Below are 22201 nucleotides of genomic sequence, written 5' to 3' on the forward strand. Positions count from 1 at the left end.
AAATGATAAAGTCATCACCATGCTAAGGGAATAGGCAGAAGCCCTGTCATCGCTCAATTGAGACCAAGGATGATACTATTAAAAACCAAAATTGCTCCTCCACTGCTGGGTAAGCATTTGACTTTGATTAATTAAATAATAAAAAGGAACAGTTGGCTGTAAATTATAATAGTTGTATTCCCACGAGTCGGCTGTTTAAAGCCTCTGTGCATATTCAAAACCGTATGAGTGTCGACTAAGAATTTCTTTAGTCAAGGACAGACCTGATTCTATAATGCTAAAAGGACCTCAACCTTTCCATGTTTTGTTCTTTAACTTTGAACTTGATTACGCTTACTTGGTGTTGATTTTGACATTTCAATTAAAGGTGGGGTAGGTAAGTTTGAGAAACCGGCTGGAGATACACTTTTTGTTATATTCCATGGAATGCTCTTAACATCCCGATAGCAATGAATATCTGAAGTGCTTTGACAAAAAATCCATAAAAATGTCATCTGTGGAAGCCGTAGCGCTGTAAAAAGCACGACCAATCATTTTTGCCGGCCCGGCTAAAGTAACTGGATGGCCTACCTGCCTACCTGCCTGTCAGCCTTCCATCTCGTGCGCACATTTATCTCGTGCCCTCATTGGTCATGTGCGCGTTCGTGTGTGTTGGAGGAGGGGCTCTGTAAGGAAGTGGCAGATTTCTTCCGGCTGTGTATTTTCAAATTCTAGCGCACTCGAGCTGGTTTCTCCAAAATTACCTACCCCACCTTTAAGTTTACGGTCATTTAATGTCCTGGTCAACCTACGTACATGTTGGAAACTCTGTGTTATTTGAAAACATCCCCTAACAGTGAAACAGCCCAGCACCTGGACGCCAGACACATCTGCTTTTTAAATGAGCTATTCTTCATCTGAAATCTATTTAGTCTTAGCAAATTGACAAAGACGCAGAGTTGTTTCAGAAATGGGTGCAAGCGCCCATGACAGCCTGAAAGTGTTTTTCCTATCCGATCTCCTTCATATCTCAGTGAAGGAGAGCACTGTCATTGACATCATATTCATACCTCCTTTTTTAGCCTTGCCAGAGCTTCAGGAACAAAGCAGACATTGTGGTCTAGCTTTTCAAAGAGGGCCACATCTGCCCAGTAACAACAAGGTATTGTGCTGTTGCTGTCTAAGGATCTCCATTTGAGTAATTGGGATCAAGTGACAGCCTTGATAGTTATCAGAGAGGGAGTTCAGAGCCTTTTCTTTTTCATTGACAACACAAAAAGAAAACGATTTGTCTTCTTAAGTGTTGTAAGATTCAGTTAAGTTGTCTCTATCCCCATTTCCTGCCTCAAGGCTTACTTGATTTATTTTTCCAAAAAGCTCCTCCCTTCATATAACGCTGTATAAATGGTAACATGTTGCCGTGATGAGCAACAAACAAATGTTATGATGTGATGTCTTTGGCAATTTTCATCAATATCAGACATATTTAGTTGTTATTACTTTTATATCCAATGGACCAATTGTAAGCCCAAGATAACTGTAATTGTACACAGTGTATTATGGTGGTGTCTGCTGTCTTTATGATGTCTACAGAATGTGTGGTGTGGTTTATACCAAAGTATCTAATGATGTTGTCCCTCGGCAGAAGTAAACAGAATGTGTTGTTCAGCCTCCTAAACCATATTCAGTGCTTTGTTTAATTTCTTTCTCCCTTTCTTTCTTGTCTATATCTCTTCATCACCGCTATAGTTTCCTGTTTCTTCAACTTTACCACTCCATCCGGGGTGCTCCTGTCTCCTAACTACCCCCAGGAGTACGGCAACAACATGCACTGTGTGTGGCTCATCATCAGCAACCCTGAGAGCCGCATCAATCTGGCCTTCAACGACCTCAGCATGGAGAAACAGTTCGACTTCCTCTCCATCAAGGACGGGGGAAAGGTACTGTTGAAAAAAGCTGTGTCCTTGGTTTCTCGGTGTATTCCTTTAGTGCAACTCCAACTATCGACATGTCATTGTGTGTGTGAGTAGAAGCGGCCTGAACAAATACGTTTCTAAGCTGTTTGTGTGTTTGTCCTTGGTCTTATGTTATCTGTGTATCTCCTGTAGCTGCTGTTCTCTCTCAAACGATTATTCTCTTCAGCATTTGATCTCATCAGATATGTGTTTTTATCAGGCGGAGTCTCCTATCCTGGGCACCTTTTCCGGTAACGTCCTACCTCCTTCAATAACAACCAGTGCCCACGTGGCCCGACTAGAGTTCCTGACTGACCACACCTACACAGACAGAGGTTTCAACATCACCTTTACAAGTGAGTATTACATGTTACTTCCAATAAGAAATATTATTAAAGCTTATCACAAAAACCTGCTCTGACTGGACGTTTAGTATTCTAGATTCTCTCTGCGTGTGCAGTTTCTGTGCATGCATGAATCATCTGCCATATCTTTGTGTCCCATTGTATGACTGCATAAACCCTTCAGCAAAAAGATTCCAGTCGCAAAGAGAAAAACCCTGTCTTTATTGTCTAAATAGAAACTTGACATCCAAACAAAGATGCAGCTTCCTTACCTGACAGATACTTCGCGGCTGAGCTCATTATGTTCTATTCTGGGTAGCTGCTGACTTCTGAGGAAACTCCAGATGGGTTTTTTACTCTGACGCAGAACACGTTGGCTGCATGCTGGTGAACCCATTTCATGGATATACTGTACCGTGCGGGTTTGGCAGCAGGATTATTGCTTTGGTTGCTTATGCATTATTGTGAAATGAGCCTGATCTTTGCATCATCCACATCCCAATAGAAACATCTCCCTAGTTCCTAACCCTAACCCTTTTAAAGCCACAGAGCTGTTTCAGAGAGAGTAAAGGTGCCGTTGGAAGGTTTGTCTTTATACGGTTTGTCGTCCATTAGTTGCAGTGACTCACTTTAATGCAGGCAATGAAATGTTATTTTTCCTTTTACAGTTTGTTGCTCTTGATGTGGTCTATTGTGTGTTCCTCACCTTGAGTTTAACACAGTATCATAGAGTTATTGTACTTGAGAGCACATCATTAGTTGGCAGGGTTCAGGCATGATGTCCACACACATCCAGCCACAGTGGTGATACATTTGTCAGACAAGAATATCACTTACTGCATTAGAACTAAAATACTTTCTTTAAGGAATCAAAATCTGCCACATAAAAGATTCCTTCCCTTAAAGTACAGCTCAATTTTTTTTTACATCACTCCAACCAAATTATTCATTTGAAATGAAGGACATTTTACTGAAACATGTAGCCTTTAAATCTTCATAAAATGAGCAGCAGAACATGACATATACTTCATCTGTAATGTCATCTAAACCTGTCTGTTTCTATTACTAATGTTAATGTACCCAAACTCTACTCAGCACACAGATATACCCTTGACTTTTGTTAACTTCAGCATCACATATGGCACTAATCGTTTTTCATTGAGCCTGTATTTTCTTAATATGGGTTTTTATCAATCATAAAGTGCTAAACTTGTACATCAAAAGCAATGTGCCCTTTATGCTTTGAATATCATGTGAACAATTACAATACACGTGTGCATGTCCCCTGTTCAAAAGCTGTATCATGTCATATGTATGTCTGAAGTTAAGCATTTTCCAGATGCACTATCATTATAGTTATTATTTGTAATATTATTCTTGTAGTAATCGGCACATTCCTTACTTAATACCTGCTTTGTAGCCATTGACAAATTCTTAAAACAGTATTGGTAATGTAACTGCACAATATATTATTTGATATGTCGTCATAGCAATGTCAACCAGTGTGATAAACTCATCTGGACTTACTATTGCAACTTATTCAGTTATTTAATACACTGTATTGACCGGAATGTAGCATGGCAATACTCGGAAGACTGGTCCTGTATTCTGTTTCAAGCTTTTTAAACCATTTCTGTTTGAGCTGAAAGAAACAAACATCAGCCTACCCAGAATGCTTTAGGGATATGGCTATAGCTCATTTGCAAGCATGTCATCCACCGAACCCAGGTGTCTCTTTAAAACCACAGTGTGGACAACACATGGTGGCTAATGTATTAATTAGCAAGTTAGATGAATAAATTACCACTGCAGCGTGGTAAATGAATGTCAGCAGCAGTTAATTGAAGATGACGGTTAGTTCCTGAAAAACAGTGTCATCTAACTGCAGGACTGTTTTGGGGGGGGGGGGGGGGGGGCAGGCAATGTGCGGACAGCTTCCGTCATTCATGTTAATTAAGGACATGCCAAACTATATTGAGGGGATTTTTGGCACATTAATAAATAAGATGATCGTGATAGATGAGGTTTGCCTGGCACTCTGTTTGGGTCCAATGGCTACAGGAGAGGGATTCATCAACACCTACGCGTGTCACCCACCTGCGTGTGTGTACAAGAGTGAGAGCGAGAGAGTAAGTGAGAGGGAGAGAGAGGCGCAGGTGATGTATTTGTTTACATGCCTTGTTCCAGGGTTATGCCTCTTTTTGTGTGACTGCGTCTCGTACCCGTCCTTTTATAACTGGTTCCTGCCTGAAGTTTCATTGAGAAGCTTAATATATAAAGTCCTGATGATGTTTGAAAACTATTTTCCCTGTTCCTCCACTCCACGTATCGTTCCACCACGTCATCTGGTGCTGATGATGTGCATACGGTGAGGTTTCACACCCTCTGGCATCACTGCAGCAGGGTGAATCAATGTGACTCACTAAGTGAAACAAAGGTCCTCTCGTTAAATGCGGGCATTGTTAATTGCTGACAATTGTCCAGAAACCCGGCTCAGTCTTACATGTGACAAGGATTCATATCAGCAGAAATGCAGGTGAAATATTCCTCTCACAAATAAACATGCGCCTGTTGCCTAAATGTGACTAAGGGAAGTAATCACTGAATGTTTTTGTAACTTTGATTCTTCTTCACACTAACCCTATGTCCTCTCTGCTTTTCCGATAGCATTTCGCCATAACGAGTGCCCAGACCCGGGTGTGCCGGTGAATGGGAAGCGCTTCGGCGAGAGCCTTCAGCTGGGCAGCTCCATCTCCTTTCTGTGTGAGGAGGGCTTCGTCAAGACTCACGGCTCGCAGACAGTCTCTTGCATTCTCAAGGATGGCAAAGTGGTGTGGGATAATGCAGTTCCCCGCTGTGAAGGTGAGTTCATCTGGTCATTCACAAATGTTACAGTTGGGCCTAATTTCTTCTTAGTTTACGGCCGAGGAGAGTGTTTTTTTTCATTAGCTGGCATGACATTACAGCCTATGCTAGAGGCTCAGACGGGTGCATACCAAAACACGTCCTTATGATAACTGACATTGTTTAAAAATATTTGTAAAGATGGATTTATCCCATATTTTTGAACCCGTCACACATTGTATCTAAGATGGCATTGTAGGAGTTGTGTCTAAGGATAATCTAGATATAATCACTTTAAATATGCAGAGGATTTAAATCATTAGGAGGAATTTGCATGTATTTTCATCTGAGAGCATTCGTACCGTGGTCGAGCATCTCATTAGCCAAGTGCCCACTGTCTTATCCCTTAAAAACTGATGAAATGAGAGTATTTGTTTTAATGTTCTTTCTAGCTGGTAATGTAGCATAACTGAATCTCGTGATTGTAAAGAGATTATATCTTCTGCACATCCAAACAGCGAATGGATTGGTGTGTATAAAGGGAAGGAAATCAATCAACATCAAATCTATCTAAAAATGGATTTGCTGCTTCGTCTTTGATGGATTACTACATTTATTTTACAAATGTTGCAGAACGATTAATTAATATCAATAATTCTCCTAAATCTGACAAAAGGGAAGAGATTGCTTGAGATGATACAGAAGCTTTGTTTTGCTTTCAAATGACCTGTTGTTGCAGACATGCTGTGCTTACATGCAGATTGCCGAACCGTCCATTTACCCCTCTCTGACTCAATATCAATAAACCATTTCCAGCAAATCAGAAAAGGCCAATAGAGCTGGCAAAGCGAAGATACAGCTAGGTGGTAACCAGCTCAGGCTCTTGGACCCCGGCAGCGTATCCCATTAAGCACGGACATGGTTAGAGCTCTGAGGGGTCTAATCAGGCTCTCTCTTCGCGATACACAGAAGAGAAACCATTATGAAAACATGTCACTTCCCCCTTTGTATTCCTCTGAGGCCATCTATCATACCCCTGCGTTTGTAGAGCAATGTGTTTTATAGATGTCCTTCAGTATGCTGAGTTGGCTGATTAAATCATTCCACTTCAAAGGGAGCCAGGAGCTGGCACTGTAACTAAGTCCTGCTCCGTGTGTTCTGGTTAAGGATAGGCAGTTACAAAATGCACGGCAACGTGAAACCCGTACGACGACGAGACGGGGGTCGATGTGCTCAAGCGTCTTTTGTTCTAGCGATCAAAGGCGCTCCGTTTTCTCAGTTTGATGGGGGTGACAGCGGCGCCTTTTAAGGGAGGGGGTTTGACGGATTTAAAGACAGCAGCATAAGGGAGGAGACATATGCATACACATGGTTATGTATGCATGCCCTTGTGCACACAGACACACGTCCGATGGAGAGGTATGTCCCTAGGAGAAAATGGTTAACCTTGAAGTGAGACGTCTGCAGTTTACATTAGATGGACCGTGGCACTAAAAGAAATGGGATGAGCCCCGGCTGATGCATGGGTTCATCTATGAACACTGTCATACATCAGATGGGGAAGACATGCATAATTCAATCTCTCTCTGTTCTCTCTCTCACTCGGTTTCTTCTCTCTCTCCGTCAGCCCCGTGTGGAGGGGAACTGAAGGCTCCCAGTGGGATCATCCTCTCCCCCGGCTGGCCAGAACTCTATAAGGAGGCCCTTAACTGTGAATGGATCATTGAGGCTCCTCCAGGCTACCCCATCAAGATCATCTTCGACAAGTGAGTCACACAGATGGCAGCTGCTGCTGTGTAAATGTTTCTTTTTTCCTCTATTTTCTTTTTCAGGGCAAGCTTTACTTTACCTTCTCACCATTACAATATGTGCTCACATTCTTCCCACTGCTTGTTATCCCTTTATTTAAAGAGGACACTAGTATAGTATGCTCATTTCAGGTTTCATAATTTTATTTTGAGCTTCTACTGTGACATGTCTCCGTGCTTTAATGTTCAAAAAGCTCTTTATGTTTCTCATACTGCCTGTGCTGCAGCACCTCTTTGCACCCTGTCCCAGTCGGCTCTGATTGGTTAGCTGGCCGGCTCTGTTGTGAGTGGTCAACTGCTAAGAGATGTCCCGCTTCTTAGCCAATCATGTACCAGGTGTTGGAGGGCTAGCCAATAGAAGCGCATGTGTTGCTTAGTGATGTCATTATGTTACGGAAGTAAACAAAGGAGTCCAATGGAGGCATTCAGGCAGGAGGGATTGTGCGTTAGAGAAACTCCCTCTGGAGGGAACTTCTGGATTTTAGCCTGTGCAGACCATTTCACATGAACACAAACCTCGTAACACACTACGGGAAAAGGGAAAAGCCCAAAAGCATAATGAGCCCCTTTAATCTCTTCCTCTGTCTTCTCTTTCTGGTGGTTATGCAGTAGATCTAATGTGCATTAACATACACCACCAACTAGGATAACACTATGTTTTATTTAGTGCACACTCATAAGTATTTCATTCTTCATTTGATAGCCCCTCCCTAATGATCCACAAATGTACATACAGTTTAAACACACACACACACACACACACACACACACACACACACACACACACACACACACACACACACACACACACACACACACACACACACACACACACACACACACACACACACACACACACACACACACACACACACACACACACACATGTACTGTTAGAACTCCACTTAAACTTCAATGTTCTATATGTACATGAGTTTGCAATGCATGTGTACGCGGAGATGGTCCGTCAAGGGGAACCACAGAGATGGGAGAGATTTGTCCTGATGTTTGTGGAAGATAGAGGTGTACACTCGCAGGATCAAACGCTGCATTAGCGTTTCACGAAGGCTCATCGTTGCGAGCGCATCTCGTCCTCGTCCCTGACACGCAATGCAAATGGAATACAACGTAACTGTGTGTTGCTCTTTAATTTGTATGTAACATCAATACAACACCACACACCGCTTCATTCAGGTGACATGGTTCTGAAGCTCAGCTATTTATTCATAGCTTTGAAGATGAGTGGGTCTGGCAACAAGGAGAGAAACACACAACAAGCATGCACACACACACACACACACACACACACACACACACACACACACACACACACACACACACACACACACGCGCACACACACACACACACACCAATGCATGCCAAATTTTCTAAAACTCATCATGTACAAATTAGAAATAATTCAGCTAATTTATAATTAGCATGTGGGTTAAAAGCAAAATGTTCTGAGTTGATGTTAATTCAAGCACCAATGTCTTGTATTCAGATTGCAGGGAACGAGACATTTTAATCAATGATCTTTTTAAAAACCACAACCCTGCTTTTCAGTTGGTTTCACAATCAGTTCATCAGTGGAGTTCCTTGATCATTCTAAATGTCTCTTACTGATTATTATTTACCTAAAATCAAATTCGCCCACTTTGACATTACAAGTTATTTAGCTAAGACTTTTATCCAAAGCGATTTACATAGACTTGAACGGTAGACACCTTCAGTCAACATGTTGACTGAAGGGTCTTGGATTGGAGCATGAACCCTCTCACTCCCCAATCAGTGCACTAACCCTCTGAGACATAGGTCCGTGGGATCCAGTAGAGAAAATCACTTTTGTTTCTGATGTGAATCAACACTCAACTTACTTTGTTTTACTCTGTTCTCAGGTTCCGCACAGAGGTCAACTATGACATCCTCGAGGTGCGCGATGGACGTTTTCCCTCTTCACATCTCATTGGCAGTTACCAGGGAACCCAGGTTCCCCAGTTCCTCATCAGCACCTCCAATTTCCTGTTTCTCTTCTTCTCAACTGACAAGAGCCACTCGGACATCGGGTTCCGCATACGTTACGAAAGTAAGAGCTTAAAGTGCGCTAAAAATCACACACACGGCCAAAGAGACAGTACGGTACATGAAGGGCTTATTTACCCGTGCTTCATACGCCTTGTTCGCTGTACTTGTAACAACTTTACAATCTCAGATGTAAATACAACCTCCGCAAGCTGTCAATTTCACCATGAAGCTGTTCTCATTAGAACACCTATAATTAGAAAGTAAATGGGGTTAGATTGTCGTGTCAAATATCTCTGCCTTGGCACACGTTGCCATACACGCACACGTTAACCACACACCGGTCTTCAATCATGCTTTAAATCCAAACCTTAAAGTTGGGGTAGATAATTTTTGGAGAAACCAGCTTGAGTGCGCTAGAACTTATTCCACATATTAAACCAGGAGCTAACGCAGCTTAATTGATTGCCTATAAAAACCACATTAAACATAAAATAATCAGTTGCCTTCATTTCGTATGGCTCTATCTGCTCTATCAGTCATTTCTTATGATTACATTTTTCCACAGGCCAACAACAGCTTCTAAAAAACTATAAACTAAAACACAAACATGCCCTGTTGTCCTGAGAGAAGGAAACATCCATTGAAACTCAGTGTGCTGCTCTGTGATGCTAGTTCAAGCAGATACTTGGCATCTCATCTCGGGTGCAAGGTCATCAATGTTTGGGCTCAGGCTCTGAGCTGAGGAGACCCTCAGGATGGAGTGAAGGTGTGCGTGCAATATACCGGCGGGCCAGATCTAATAGTAATTAGAAATTATCCTGCGGGCCGAAATTAAATCCACCAAGGGCCTGATTTGGCCCCCGGGCCTTGAGTTTGACAATGCCTTAAAGCAGGGATCACCAACTACATTTGTCCAAGGGCCAAAATGTATCCAATAGACACTATCGCGGGCCAGCTATTTTTATATAGCCCAGAATTTTGAAGTGGGGGGGGGGGGGTGCTAGTGGAGCACGCTCAGGTATTGCGGACCGCATAAAGCTTAGCAGACTAGGCAGGGTTACAGTTACGTGTCTTAAAAATGTATTCAGATTACTTTTAGAATACTTTTGGAATACTTTATTTTTCCATAACAGATGGGTATGTTTTGGTGAACAGGAGACACGTATTTTACTGTTTTAATGGCTTATCAAGAACTCAAACACAACATCTTGGTGTCATTCTGGACAGCTCCCTCTCATCTGCACCACACATAAAAAACATCACCCGGACTGCATTCTTTGTAGCTACTGTCTTAAAACCTTTCATTGGAATATGTTATGAATTGTAAGGTATCCTTGGGCGCCCCTAAATAGAATGAATTATCATTATTATGTATTATCTGAAACGATGTAATAACTTTTAAAACTTGTTCCAGTCACTTGCCCCATGCCTTCAGCAGCAGCAGGCCATTCACTTTGATTTGATCCCGTTATAAATGTCATCATCTCGACAATAAAGAAATGCTACATAAACGTTATCTTGCACATTTTATCTAACCATCTCCGTTTCTAACTTTCAATATATTTTAAAAGAGATCTCTCTCTCTCATCTGCGTGTGGGGGCGGGGCCTCACAGACACTCTGCATCTCTCTCTCGCTCACAGACATGCTGCAGCGCTGTGCAGTGTGCACACAGTTCTGCCGGTAATGAATATTACATTTTGTGAGGAAACTTTTCCACCAATAATTCCAATAAGTATTCCAAAATGTATTCACTTCAGGTTTACGAAAGTAACTGTAATCAGATTACTCGTTTTTCAAATGTAACATCAGCTGACTACAGTTAGCCTACTTGATTTTTGTATTCTGATTACGTAACGCCGTTATGTATTCCGTTACAACCCAACCCTGCTTCGAGGCTACTGTCCCGCAGCTCCAGCCTCTCTGTTGGACTCTGTCGCAGCGGGGCTACTGCTGTGGTGCGGAGCGCATTAACCAGACTCTTCACAATAAGGATCAATTCTTGTTCAAGGGAGGGAAGGTTTCGCAGTACGCAGCCTACTGACCCGCAGCTGCTGCCTCTCTGTTGGACTCCGGTACTGCACCTTACTCACGAGACGTTGTATACAAAAAAAATGGGTGAGAGGCGAATGCAGTAACCACTCCACCAACGCCACAGTCACCCCCGTCATGAGGGCCGGATGAGAATGTCTGGCCGGCCGGATGTGGCCCGCGGGCCGCCAGTTGGTGATCACTGCCTTAAAGCATTCCTATCTTCATTCCTACCTATGTGGCTCCTGCTGGTAACCTTTACTCTCTGATGAAATCTTTGCAAGGCTTAAATAATTCACCGCAAACGTTACTTAGGCAGAAACTATGCAAGACGGAGCGGGAGCTGAAACTTCTCATTGGTTTATTCCTGTTGCAGAAGGATGCTCAAGTAAATTATTTATGGGGATTGCTTTTGGAGAGCAAAATACCCTTTTAACTTTTCTTGACCTATAGTTGAACTATTGAAAACAGGAAATCAGCCTAATTACACTGCTAGCAGGTGGAATTTCAATACCTTTGCGTGTCTGATCGTATTCCCCTCTTCTGTCTCTTCCTCTCCAGCCCTGCAGCTCCAGTCGGATCACTGCGTGGACCCGGGTATACCTGTCAACGGACAGCGACACGGCAATGACTTCTATGTGGGAGCCTTGGTGACATTTACCTGTGACGCAGGGTACACACTTAGTGACACAGAGCCTTTAGAATGTGAACCCAATTTTCAGTGGAGCCGCCCCCTGCCTACCTGTGATGGTACGTTCCATAAAATGGACCTAGAAACGAATGGTCTCCTGCCAGTTTTCATGAATAAGATTAAAGCTAAATTCATTGTTGTATGTTTTTGCAGACCAAACATGAGAAGTGCTTTGCTTCATGTTGCATCACATTTAAATAGCTATTTCTAAGTTATTATAACATCCATACAAGATGATAACATTTCTCTCAACAACTCTTGTTTTAGGCTTTAAAGGTTTCTGCTTCGTTTCATCATAAATGTTTTATATGTTAGGCCATGAGCTTGCCCTTTGATGTTCCCCTTTTTCTTCATCTGTAAATCCTTTTATATTTGAGGACACTATTGATTTCTGCCCACTCTTTAATGGTATTGATGATACCACTCTCGTTCTTCCCGCTGTGTTGAAGGGCACCTCTTTTAAAATGTATTTCACTGCAATGTAAATGCCCAGAACAGTTTTCCCAACTTTGGGGGAAAAAGTTCATTTCTGTCTTCATCCACTTTGTTTTGCCCTTTCTGATTTTGCCTAATTTGTCTCCCTCATCCATCTCTCGCTGTTTCTGTCCTCCCTATGTCTTCAGCATTGTGTGGAGGTTACATCCAGGGCAACTTTGGCACCATCCTGTCCCCTGGCTTCCCAGACTTTTACCCACACAACCTGAACTGCACGTGGATAATCGAGACCTCCCATGGGAAAGGTGAGCTGAGCATTTCTGTGCGAACGCATGCATCAGCCAACTTCAATTTCCTTTACAATGTCATCTCCCCCTACCGAGTGGCCCTTTTTTATCCTGCCGAAAACGAAGAATCTTTAAGACTGGAGTGCTGAGAGGCTGGCCTAGGGCTGCGGTGCCACGGGACAATACTTCAGTCATGTCACCTTTTGGTAGAGTGCTCACATCAAAACGATACAGGATAATTTGTTCTCTCTGCATGGGCATAATGTTTTGATGAGTACATGGGAAGGAAGACAGGGAATTGAGGCTGTGTGCATTACGAGACAGGGAATATATTATTTCAAGAAAACAAACATTTGATTTAGTTTTTAGCTTGCAGGAATATCAAAGTTAACTTCATTCCAAATGTCTCTGTATGTGTGATACAAATGGGAGATCGAAATGCTGTGTCTCACCGTCCCAAAGAATAAACATATATATATATACATATATGTATACATGCATACAAACACATATATAAACACATACATACCCATACCTAGACAGATATAAACACATTAAGATGTATACATATAAAGAAGGTACAACGGCAAATATATAAAACAAAAAACGGTCTACACAAATTTGGATAGGAGACAGGTGTGAGTCTTGTCTAGTAAACTATGAACATATAACAACAATAGAAATATATACAATAGTGCAAATAAAAATATATATACATGTGAAACCAAACCTCAAAGTGTGATCAAGTCAATATAGACAACACATTATATCAGTGTATGTTTTTGCTCTATTTTTCAGGTGTCCAATTCACCTTCCACACGTTCCACCTGGAGAGCCCTCATGACTTCCTGTTGGTGACGGAGAACGGCAGCTTCTCCCAGCCCCTGTGGAGGCTGATGGGCTCCACGCTGCCCCCCCCTCTCAGCGCAGGCCTGTTTGGAAACTACACGGCTCAGATCCGCTTCCTCTCCGACTTCTCTGTTTCCTATGAGGGATTCAACATCACTTTCTCTGGTGAGAATGGATTTAGTCATTCAAATTGCTAAGAAGCGAATACAAGGAAAGCCAAAAGTTCCGGTCACAGTACTGAGCCGTGCAAATCATTTGGAAGAGACCATGAGCTCTGGCTTAAAAAGGTTACACCATTAAGCACTTGTTGAGAGTGGACGAGTATGGATCAGAGACTCTCTGTAACCCCATTAATTACAAGGTTATTGACACAGTAAGAGCGATGCTTAGCTAGGAGGAGGCCACCATAAACAAGGAGAAAATAATGATGTAAGTATGTGTCCTAGAAATATGTAATTACCACCACTCGAGAGTAAATAATGAAATGGTTAACATCAAGAGAATTGATTAAATTTAAATGAATCAATTAGGATAGAGCACAGATGGCCCTTTACCCACTGAGAGAATCATCTCACCTCCTTTTGCTCTCACAGCATCCCTTCATTTGAAATCCAACACACAGTTTAATTAATATAATAACAACATGTAATTCCACTCAAAATAATAAGCTTTCCTGGAAGGAGGCCTAAATGTTTAGAAATATGTCTTTACCCCTCATAGCCACTTGATGCTTTATTGATTTGAATGAGTAACATTGTTATCTGGGTTTGTTGAGGATATCCAATCAATTTAAACGTGGTTCAACTTCCTTTGAGTCAGTGTTTTAAACTTCTTAACATTTCAAAGCATAACAGAGTAAGTGTTATCAGTTGCGTTTACACACATTTAAACATCACAGGACATGGAAGTTACACATACTCATCACAGTTAACCTAGTATGTATGTATTATGTACGACTAATACTTTTGTTTTCCAGAGTATGATTTGGAGCCATGCGAGGATCCCGGCATCCCGCCCTACAGTACCAGGAAGGGCCTGCAGTACGGAGTGGGCGACGCCCTCATCTTCTCCTGTTTCCCGGGTTACCGACTGGAGGGTCCGGCGAGGGTGATCTGCTTAGGGGGCAGGAGGCGGGTGTGGAGCTCACCTCTGCCAAGGTGTGTGGGTAGGTGGTCACATGTTTATTTTTGGCTTTTGTCACTTCCCCTCTACCCTCCTCACACTTGCCCTTTCACACAAACCCACCCATTAATGTACAACACTGTCAATCACATTGCAAGACGAGGCATTTCCCTTTCAACTCTCCTCATTATCGTCTCTCCATGCGCTTGAGTTTTGTCTCTTTGTTGGATATCTTCAAAGAAACAACCTTTTTGACTTTGTCCAAATGATGGCTTAGATGTAATGAAGATGACATTCAAGAGCTGAAATATGTTTATTATTGATGTTATTGAAGTCGATCTGCAAAGATTGAAGTCACTATGTTGATCATATGATGCTCCAAACCTTAAGAGCTGCTTTAGAGTGCTTATATGTATACAAATGGTATCCTAATGGTCCTAATTATAGGTAAACTATAGGCCAAGGCAATGATTGACCTTGCTGCGTTTGTCCTAAGCATAGTGGACAAATTGTGGACTACTTTAATTATTCTATGGAAGTATTTTGTACCTATTGTGCATTTTTCTCTGAGGTAATTTGTTCACGTTAAGATTTTGACATTGCTCCATTGGAAACAAGTAATTACAGTTTAGCAAATGCAATTTGGTGCAGTCACATTTATTTTCTTTACCCACACCAATAATATCGGATTTGTCTCTACGTTTTATCGTCAGTGTTTAGGCATGTGTTAAGTAGGTCAATCTATTTTAATGTATTATAATTTACTTGACAGCCTCTTCTGCCCCGGTTCTCGTTGCATATTTAACTGAGAGAATGAAAAATGCTGCTCTTGTTGTGTTTGGCCCAGAAGAATCCGCATTTTTTAAAGTTGATAGCGATGACACATTGTTTTATTTTTACATATAAAATCAGCTGTATATTAGGAACTTGTTATTATTTTATACACCTCTGGGACAGTCCCATCACCTCATCTTACCTCGCTGCCAAAGATAACATTCAGGAATCATTTGTTGCTATTTAAATGTTGGCGGCTATTTTCCTACATAAAAAGCCGCCCCAAATTGTCCACTCTTTTCCTGATATGATTCAGAAAAAGCAATTTTCAAATAGAGCTGAAATGACTGTTCATCTTATTCAGATTGCATTGTGATTACGCTGATGTGCCACTCAACATTCAGGTGTAGTTATCGGCTTCATCCCCCTCTCCATCACCTCTCCCATCTCCCTCTGCATGACGGCATGAAAGAATACTCTGCCAGTTTCAAGCATATAGCGATTGACATGTCCTCTGCTCTCTCCAACACCTCCTCTGTCTCTCTTTCTGTCTCTCCGCTCCTTCTCTTCTTCTCTAGCTGAATGCGGCTCATCCGTGACTGGCATGCAAGGGGTGCTGCTATCACCCAACTACCCCGGTTACTACGGCAACTACCACGAGTGCATCTACTCTATCCAGACGCAGCCGGGAAAAGGCATCCAGCTACGAGCACGCGAATTCAGACTGGAGGAGGATGACATGCTGAAAGTGAGGGGGTGGAGGGGAATTTTGTGTGTGTGTGTGTGTGTGTGTGTGTGTGTGTGTGTGTGTGTGTGTGTGTGTGTGTGTGTGTGTGTGTGTGTGTGTGTGTGTGTGTGTGTGTGTGTGTGTGTGTGTGTGTGTGTGTGTGTGTGTGTGTGTGTGTGTGTGTGTGTGTGTGTGTGTGTGTGTGTGTGTGTGTGTGTGTGTGTGTGTGTGTGTGTGTGTGTGTGTGTGTGTGTGTGTGTGTGTGTGTGTGTGTGTGTGTGTGTGTGTGTGTGTGTGTGTGTGTGTCATATCTGCGTGTGTGTGTGTGTGTGTGTGTAGCATATCTGCATGTGCACACCTGATCATCTTCCTCCCACTCTGCCTCTCTTCCTCCCAGGTCTTTGATGGCAGCAGTAATAAGGCTCGTCTGCTGGGGGTGTTTACAGGCAGCGAGATGCTAGAGACCACTTTGAACACCACCTCCAGCTCCATGTGGCTGGAGTTTGTCAGCAATGCGGATAACACCAGCAAAGGCTTTGAACTGCACTTCATTAGTGAGTAACACACAAACACCCACCCTTCGTTACATTTAACATTTGCATTTTGGGACAGTTTGTTTGTTTATGTGCTTCCAACTCTCTCTGTTGCCTCATCAAATCCATACAATTTTTTTGTTTAATAAAACGTTCCTACTGCTGTGCTGTGCTGTCCTTCCTCGCCTTACCCTCTGCATCCAAGGTTTCGAGCTGGTGAAATGTGAGGATCCAGGTGCTCCTCAATTTGGCTACAAGCGGGAGGACAAGGGTCACTTTGCAGGGAGCACCGTGTCGTACAGCTGTGACCCAGGCTACACCCTGAAAGGACCCGAGGTGCTTACCTGCCTGAGGGGGGAGAGGAGGTCATGGGACAGCCCCCTCCCACTCTGTATGGGTGAGTCTGATGCTCCTTAGGGGATTAGAGAACTGTGTCCTTGTTGTTTAGAGAAATATTTGTTTATTTGCTAATATCATTTTGGGGTCTTTTGATTTTTTTTCTCACATTTACAATTTGTACAGTTTTGTATCTATCTCTGTAACATCAGTCTGTTTGTGACATGGGAAGTACTACATAAAGTAAAAGTAGGTATTGTACAACCATAGAAACATATTCCAGTACAAGATTTGAAAGATCTGAGACATTAATTCTGTCAACAAAAAGTAATTAAAGTATTAAAGCTAAATAGATTGTTTTGCAGAATAACCACTTTTTTGATTCAGCAGTTTAAAAGTGCAGAGGACCAAGTAGTAGCTAAACATGTGTTGTTTAATGGAGAGCAAATCATCACGTTTCGTATGAGAATTGTTTGGATGCAATTGATCTACTAGCTAAGGCTTTCACACGTAGGATGTATTGTGGAAATATGAAGAACGGCAGAATAAATATACTTATGTAAATGCAAAAATGAATTTGATTGCAACACATGACCAAATGTACATCTCAACGTTACATCAGCTACCAACTGTCCTGCAATGTAAGGCTATTCTCTGCTATCCTGCCTTACAGGACAGTGTGTTATTACCTTTCCTTACATCACCATTGGTTACATCATGCTATGTTAAATTAAGCTAATAATCCAGGTTGCAGCATTGTGCTGAAACACATTATATTACTGTATTTATCAGTGGCTGCTTTAGTGTTTGGCACGCTACTAATCCTTACCAGTTTTTGTTCTTTCAGCTAAACCAACATGTCTGACCTAGTTTTATTTCCATCACAATGTGAATTGGCTGGTGCATGTTGAGGGAAGCTATGTGGTTTGTTATAGCTCTGCTATTTTGGGCCATCCATTTGGTTGCTTTCCCAGCACCTTATTCAGTGCATTATCTCATCAGGAAATGACTGTGCTCTATTCCGCTCCATACATTCATATCCCGATTGCATAGACTCCCTTTTCGCATTATTTAATTTCACTAAAATAAGACTCTTCCCGTATCAGCAGCACACCGAGCACATAGGCAGGTATTAACCCCTAACTGTCTGTGGTGGACAGGCTTTTAAAATCAATGTTATGGAGATCATTTCTCCATTAGATAGTTTACCCATCTGAGCATTCGGTAGGGTTCACCTACAGTTCACTTGTCAGTCGTTGGCAGCTAACACTAACATGGTCTGCTTTATGATGTTTCAAAACTGACACACCTACGCACACATACTGCCCTATATGGTTTCATGGTAAAAGAAACGCAGAACAATCTTCTCATGGTAGACATGTTGATAGAGTCTCTCAGAAAGCAGCCAGAAGCTCGTTAAGGAAAACGGGCAGGTTGGTGTTCTTTGACACCCCCCAAGGTGATTAGAATAATATTTATTGGCTCCCATTTCAACTCAAACTGACAGGCAATTCCATGACGAGGTATATTCAACATCCAACAAACTTTATATCTCTGAACAGGTTTGTCCTCCCCGTGCGCCTTTTTCGCTGCAAATGATAGCCAAACAGCCAGAGTGAATTTGGGAGCAGATGAGGGACTGCTTCTGTTTGTAATGGTGGGATTATTTTGGAGCAGTGGGGACACTCTGAACACAGATGAGAAGGGTACATCGAGCCGGGGAGGAAGCAGAAAAAAATTGAGTTGAAAACAATAGGGAGAGTTTATTTCCTGAAAGTCACGGAAGAGGAAAGTTGCAAGATTGAAAGCTTGAGCAGCGATGTGTTCGACACTGATGTGGGAACTGAGTCGTATGATAACCAGATGATAACACAACAAACAACAATGTGGCATAATTACAGTCCCTGTCCAATGTATTTTGTTTTTAATAGCAATTTGCACCGTTTTACATTATTTGTATCTGTGTTTAAGTAAAGTGATTGTGTACAATTATTATTTATTAGGATCCCCATTAGCACTAGCATTGGCTATTCTTCCTGGGGTCCACACACACACACACACACACACACACACACACACACACACACACACACACACACACACACACACACACACACACACACACACACAGTCAAACATACATAAAACAAAACAAAAACAGCTCATAATTTCATGCAATTCACAATTCAATATGTATTGAAAACAAAATGGATCATCCTATTGTAGCCGTCATTAAGTATGTATGTGTTTGATATGTAAAGCGCCACATACTTTATTTCCCTATATCAAACTTTGATATACGTGTAATGATACATACAGTCTGTCTTGTGGGGAAATGTACAGAGAAAATGGTGAGACAAGAAGAGGCAGAATCCAAGCTGACTTGTATGAAGGTGTATGTGCAGACATAGATTGAAGGGTAGAGTAGCTGAGCGAGGTACACTGCCATGGCAGCACTGAGCTGTAGTTTCTTAGGTCATAAGGCTAGAGGAAAGAGATGGCTCTGTCTCACAGTGATAGATCACCCTCTTCACTTCTCACTCCATAAAAAAACAGCAAGTTTATTTCAACAAGAAAAGCATAACAGAGGGGAAAAAGCTTGAAGAGAGAAACTAAAACCTCTTCCATCTTCTCCCTTTCATTATTTTCGCATTTTTACTTTCCTTCTAATATAGTGACAGAAGAGAGGACAATCCAATATTTAAATCATTTCATAAACTCTATTTCAAGTTTGTGTTTTGTATTGTGTGAAAACCGATCAGAGGCCAGCTCTGGTGATTATTGCAGTTGAAATGCACAACGCCCGAGGGAGGCGAAGAGTGTGAAGTAGGAGAGTAAGGAGAGAAACAAAGCAAGGAAATATTTGCTTAATTGTTTACGGAGAAACGACAGCTTGTGTCTGTCTGACGGTGGGATCTTCTCGTTGTGTGTGAGCGCTGTTTTGTTCACTTAGCTAGTTCCTGAGTTGGTTTCTTGCCAGCCTGTTCATGTGTGTGTTTTCTGCTGCTGCCGTATTTCAACACAGGGTCTATTTTCCTCAGATTGATTTCACAGCCATCATCATCATCAGCATGATTTCTTGACCTCCATTTTTCCCCTGTTTTTGAAAGAGCTATTTTCCTCTCAGCGGAAGAAAAAGGAAAGTAGAATACTTTTACCCTCTTCTTGTCAGATGAGATGACTTCAACAATCTTAACAAAAACACTTTAAGTCTAATGTTGTTGAAAGAACATTTGTTTTCATTCACTTTTTGGATGAGAGTAGGAGGGGGTAATTGAAGGGGGGCTGAACATTGCTTTTCAGTCACAGAGCCTTTCTGATGGAAATGTATTACTTGAAGCTGGAAAGATATCTCCATTCTTCCCACTGTTCCTGAGAAAATATTGTGCCCCCTGATTTTGCTTTGTAGTATCAGAGATGTATGATTGTCTATGTCTTGAGAGATGGAGCTCATGTTTGATGTCTGTTGAGCTCCTCAGGGGGGCTTGTTGAACTGTGATATGATACTAGAACCATCATCTTGTCTTCAAACACTACTACTGCCACAAACACTCCCATAAGCATCTCAATGACAATACTCTTTCGGTATGATCATAGTCTCATGTTGTCCAGTAGATGCTAATATCAGTGACACCTCCACAATAGGAAACATGCATCTATTCTGTACATACTTGGAGTACACATATGTATAGATTGAGCCCTAAAATGCTTTTAACTCACATGAAAGGAGCCGATAAAAGAATCTTAGGGTCCCTTTAACCCCAACCCATTTTTCCATATCAGTGGAAATTAGTTTTCTTTAAACATATTGAAAGTTATGTTGTTCCAGTCCATCAACTTTGAAAGGTAACAGGACGAGGTCATTTGTAAAGTTGCTGGATTGCCTTCACTGAGCCAAGAGGATGCACAGAGTATATTAAGTTGGCTGCTCTCCCTCTTATCATTCAAATTGCAAACAAGATGATGACGCACATCACACTTTAGCGTTCGACTATACCATGTCAATAATTAATAATGATGAGAGGAAACCGGCACGATGCACTTTACTGGAAGTGGGATAATGCAGTTTCTGGCTTGTTAAGTATGTTAATCTTGCCGTATCCTTTTATTAATTTGACTTTCAGAGCATTGATGAGCTTTTACTTATTTTACACATTTTCTTTTCCTCTTAGCATTAATTGCTCAGCTCCTTAATCTGTCGCTCTCTCTGTTCCTCTTTCCAGCGGAGTGTGGGGGCGCCATCAAGGACGAGCTTTCTGGTCGTATCCTGTCTCCGGGCTACCCAGCGCCCTATGAGCACAACCTGCACTGCACCTGGACCATCGAGGCCCCCTCTGGAAGCACTATTAGGTCTGAGCAACGCTTTGTTTCCTTGTTCGCGCCTTTCTAGTTTTCTGATTACATTGTTCTTTTCCTGGGCTTTCTTTCTTTCAATCTACCACCTTTCAATATACTTCCAATTTAGACCTCCTTTTTGCAGTTGTATTCATCACTTTCACAGGCTGCTGTGTAATCAATCTTCAGCGAGCTGCTATTGGCCAATAGTTGAGTTACTACTGGGGAAGGGGAAATGCCACCTCAGAGCCTTAAGAAAGTCAAGTGGGCTATGATAGTGTGTTCTATGCTTTACTCTCTTGAATTTGATTTAATGCAAGTAAGCAACATCCTGCAAGACCCTTTATCTAGCATGAGGTTTTTGATGATAGCTTTCTAGAAAATGTAAACTTAGGTTATTCTCTAGCATCATATTTATTTCCTTTCTTGCATATTTTTTGTGATCAAAGATATTTTTCTCCATGTGGTTAGGGTAGTGGCAGCAGTCCTTTTTCCACACCGTGCCCCGCGGGATCCCCCAAAATGTCCTTAATGTGTTCCTGAGATGCCGCAGGGTAGTGATTCCTAAAAGGAACACAATCAGCCTATTACCCCAATTGTAACAGCTAGAAAAACATTTGTTTTTGTTCTGCATCAGTAAATGTGTTGTCTGAAGTTATAGGAATTTAGGAATAATTAGCTACATGCTTCAATTTCCTTCAAAATTGCTTCCATCCGTCACTATTGGCCTTCCTCTATTGACTCTGCGTGCACTTGCGTGCGCCTGTTTTGTATTCATTCAGTTCATTCACTCATGTATGCAAATGTTTGTTGATGTGCCCATTGCTGTGGCTCCTGTTCCAATAGAGCTAACCCTCGACCAACTTCCTATTTCTATTCTGAAGTTTGGAAATGTGCTTTATTTAATTCAAGCTTCTTAAACTTCAGGCAATATTCTGCACTTGATACTCAAACAATAAATTGCTCCTTTTTAATAATGCACATATTTGGATTCTAAGCTCTCAATTCCTTTTAGCAATACTTTTTGATTTTTGCTATTCATTTGAACTTTTCTCAGAGGTGTTTTCGTCTGTTTGTATGCTCTTTCCGTTGCCAGTCTGGATGGACCATTGTATCGTCGTGTTAC

At 41.9% G+C, this 22201-nt stretch overlaps 1 protein-coding gene across 1 annotated transcript in view; it reads left to right on the forward strand.

The window, feature by feature from the left end:
• csmd2 (CUB and Sushi multiple domains 2) overlaps positions 1–22201 on the forward strand; it is a 280443-nt gene that overhangs the window by 169853 nt on the left and 88389 nt on the right. Inside the window, 13 exon segments of the mRNA XM_034094476.1 lie at positions 1729–1919; positions 2155–2290; positions 4946–5140; positions 6750–6888; positions 8830–9017; positions 11548–11736; positions 12301–12417; positions 13198–13413; positions 14225–14413; positions 15723–15892; positions 16269–16425; positions 16610–16801; positions 20964–21090. Coding sequence (XP_033950367.1) covers positions 1729–1919; positions 2155–2290; positions 4946–5140; positions 6750–6888; positions 8830–9017; positions 11548–11736; positions 12301–12417; positions 13198–13413; positions 14225–14413; positions 15723–15892; positions 16269–16425; positions 16610–16801; positions 20964–21090 — 2206 coding nt within the window.

This window comes from Pseudochaenichthys georgianus, chromosome 11 (genome assembly GCF_902827115.2).
Source record: "Pseudochaenichthys georgianus chromosome 11, fPseGeo1.2, whole genome shotgun sequence".
Classification (NCBI taxonomy): domain Eukaryota; kingdom Metazoa; phylum Chordata; class Actinopteri; order Perciformes; family Channichthyidae; genus Pseudochaenichthys; species Pseudochaenichthys georgianus.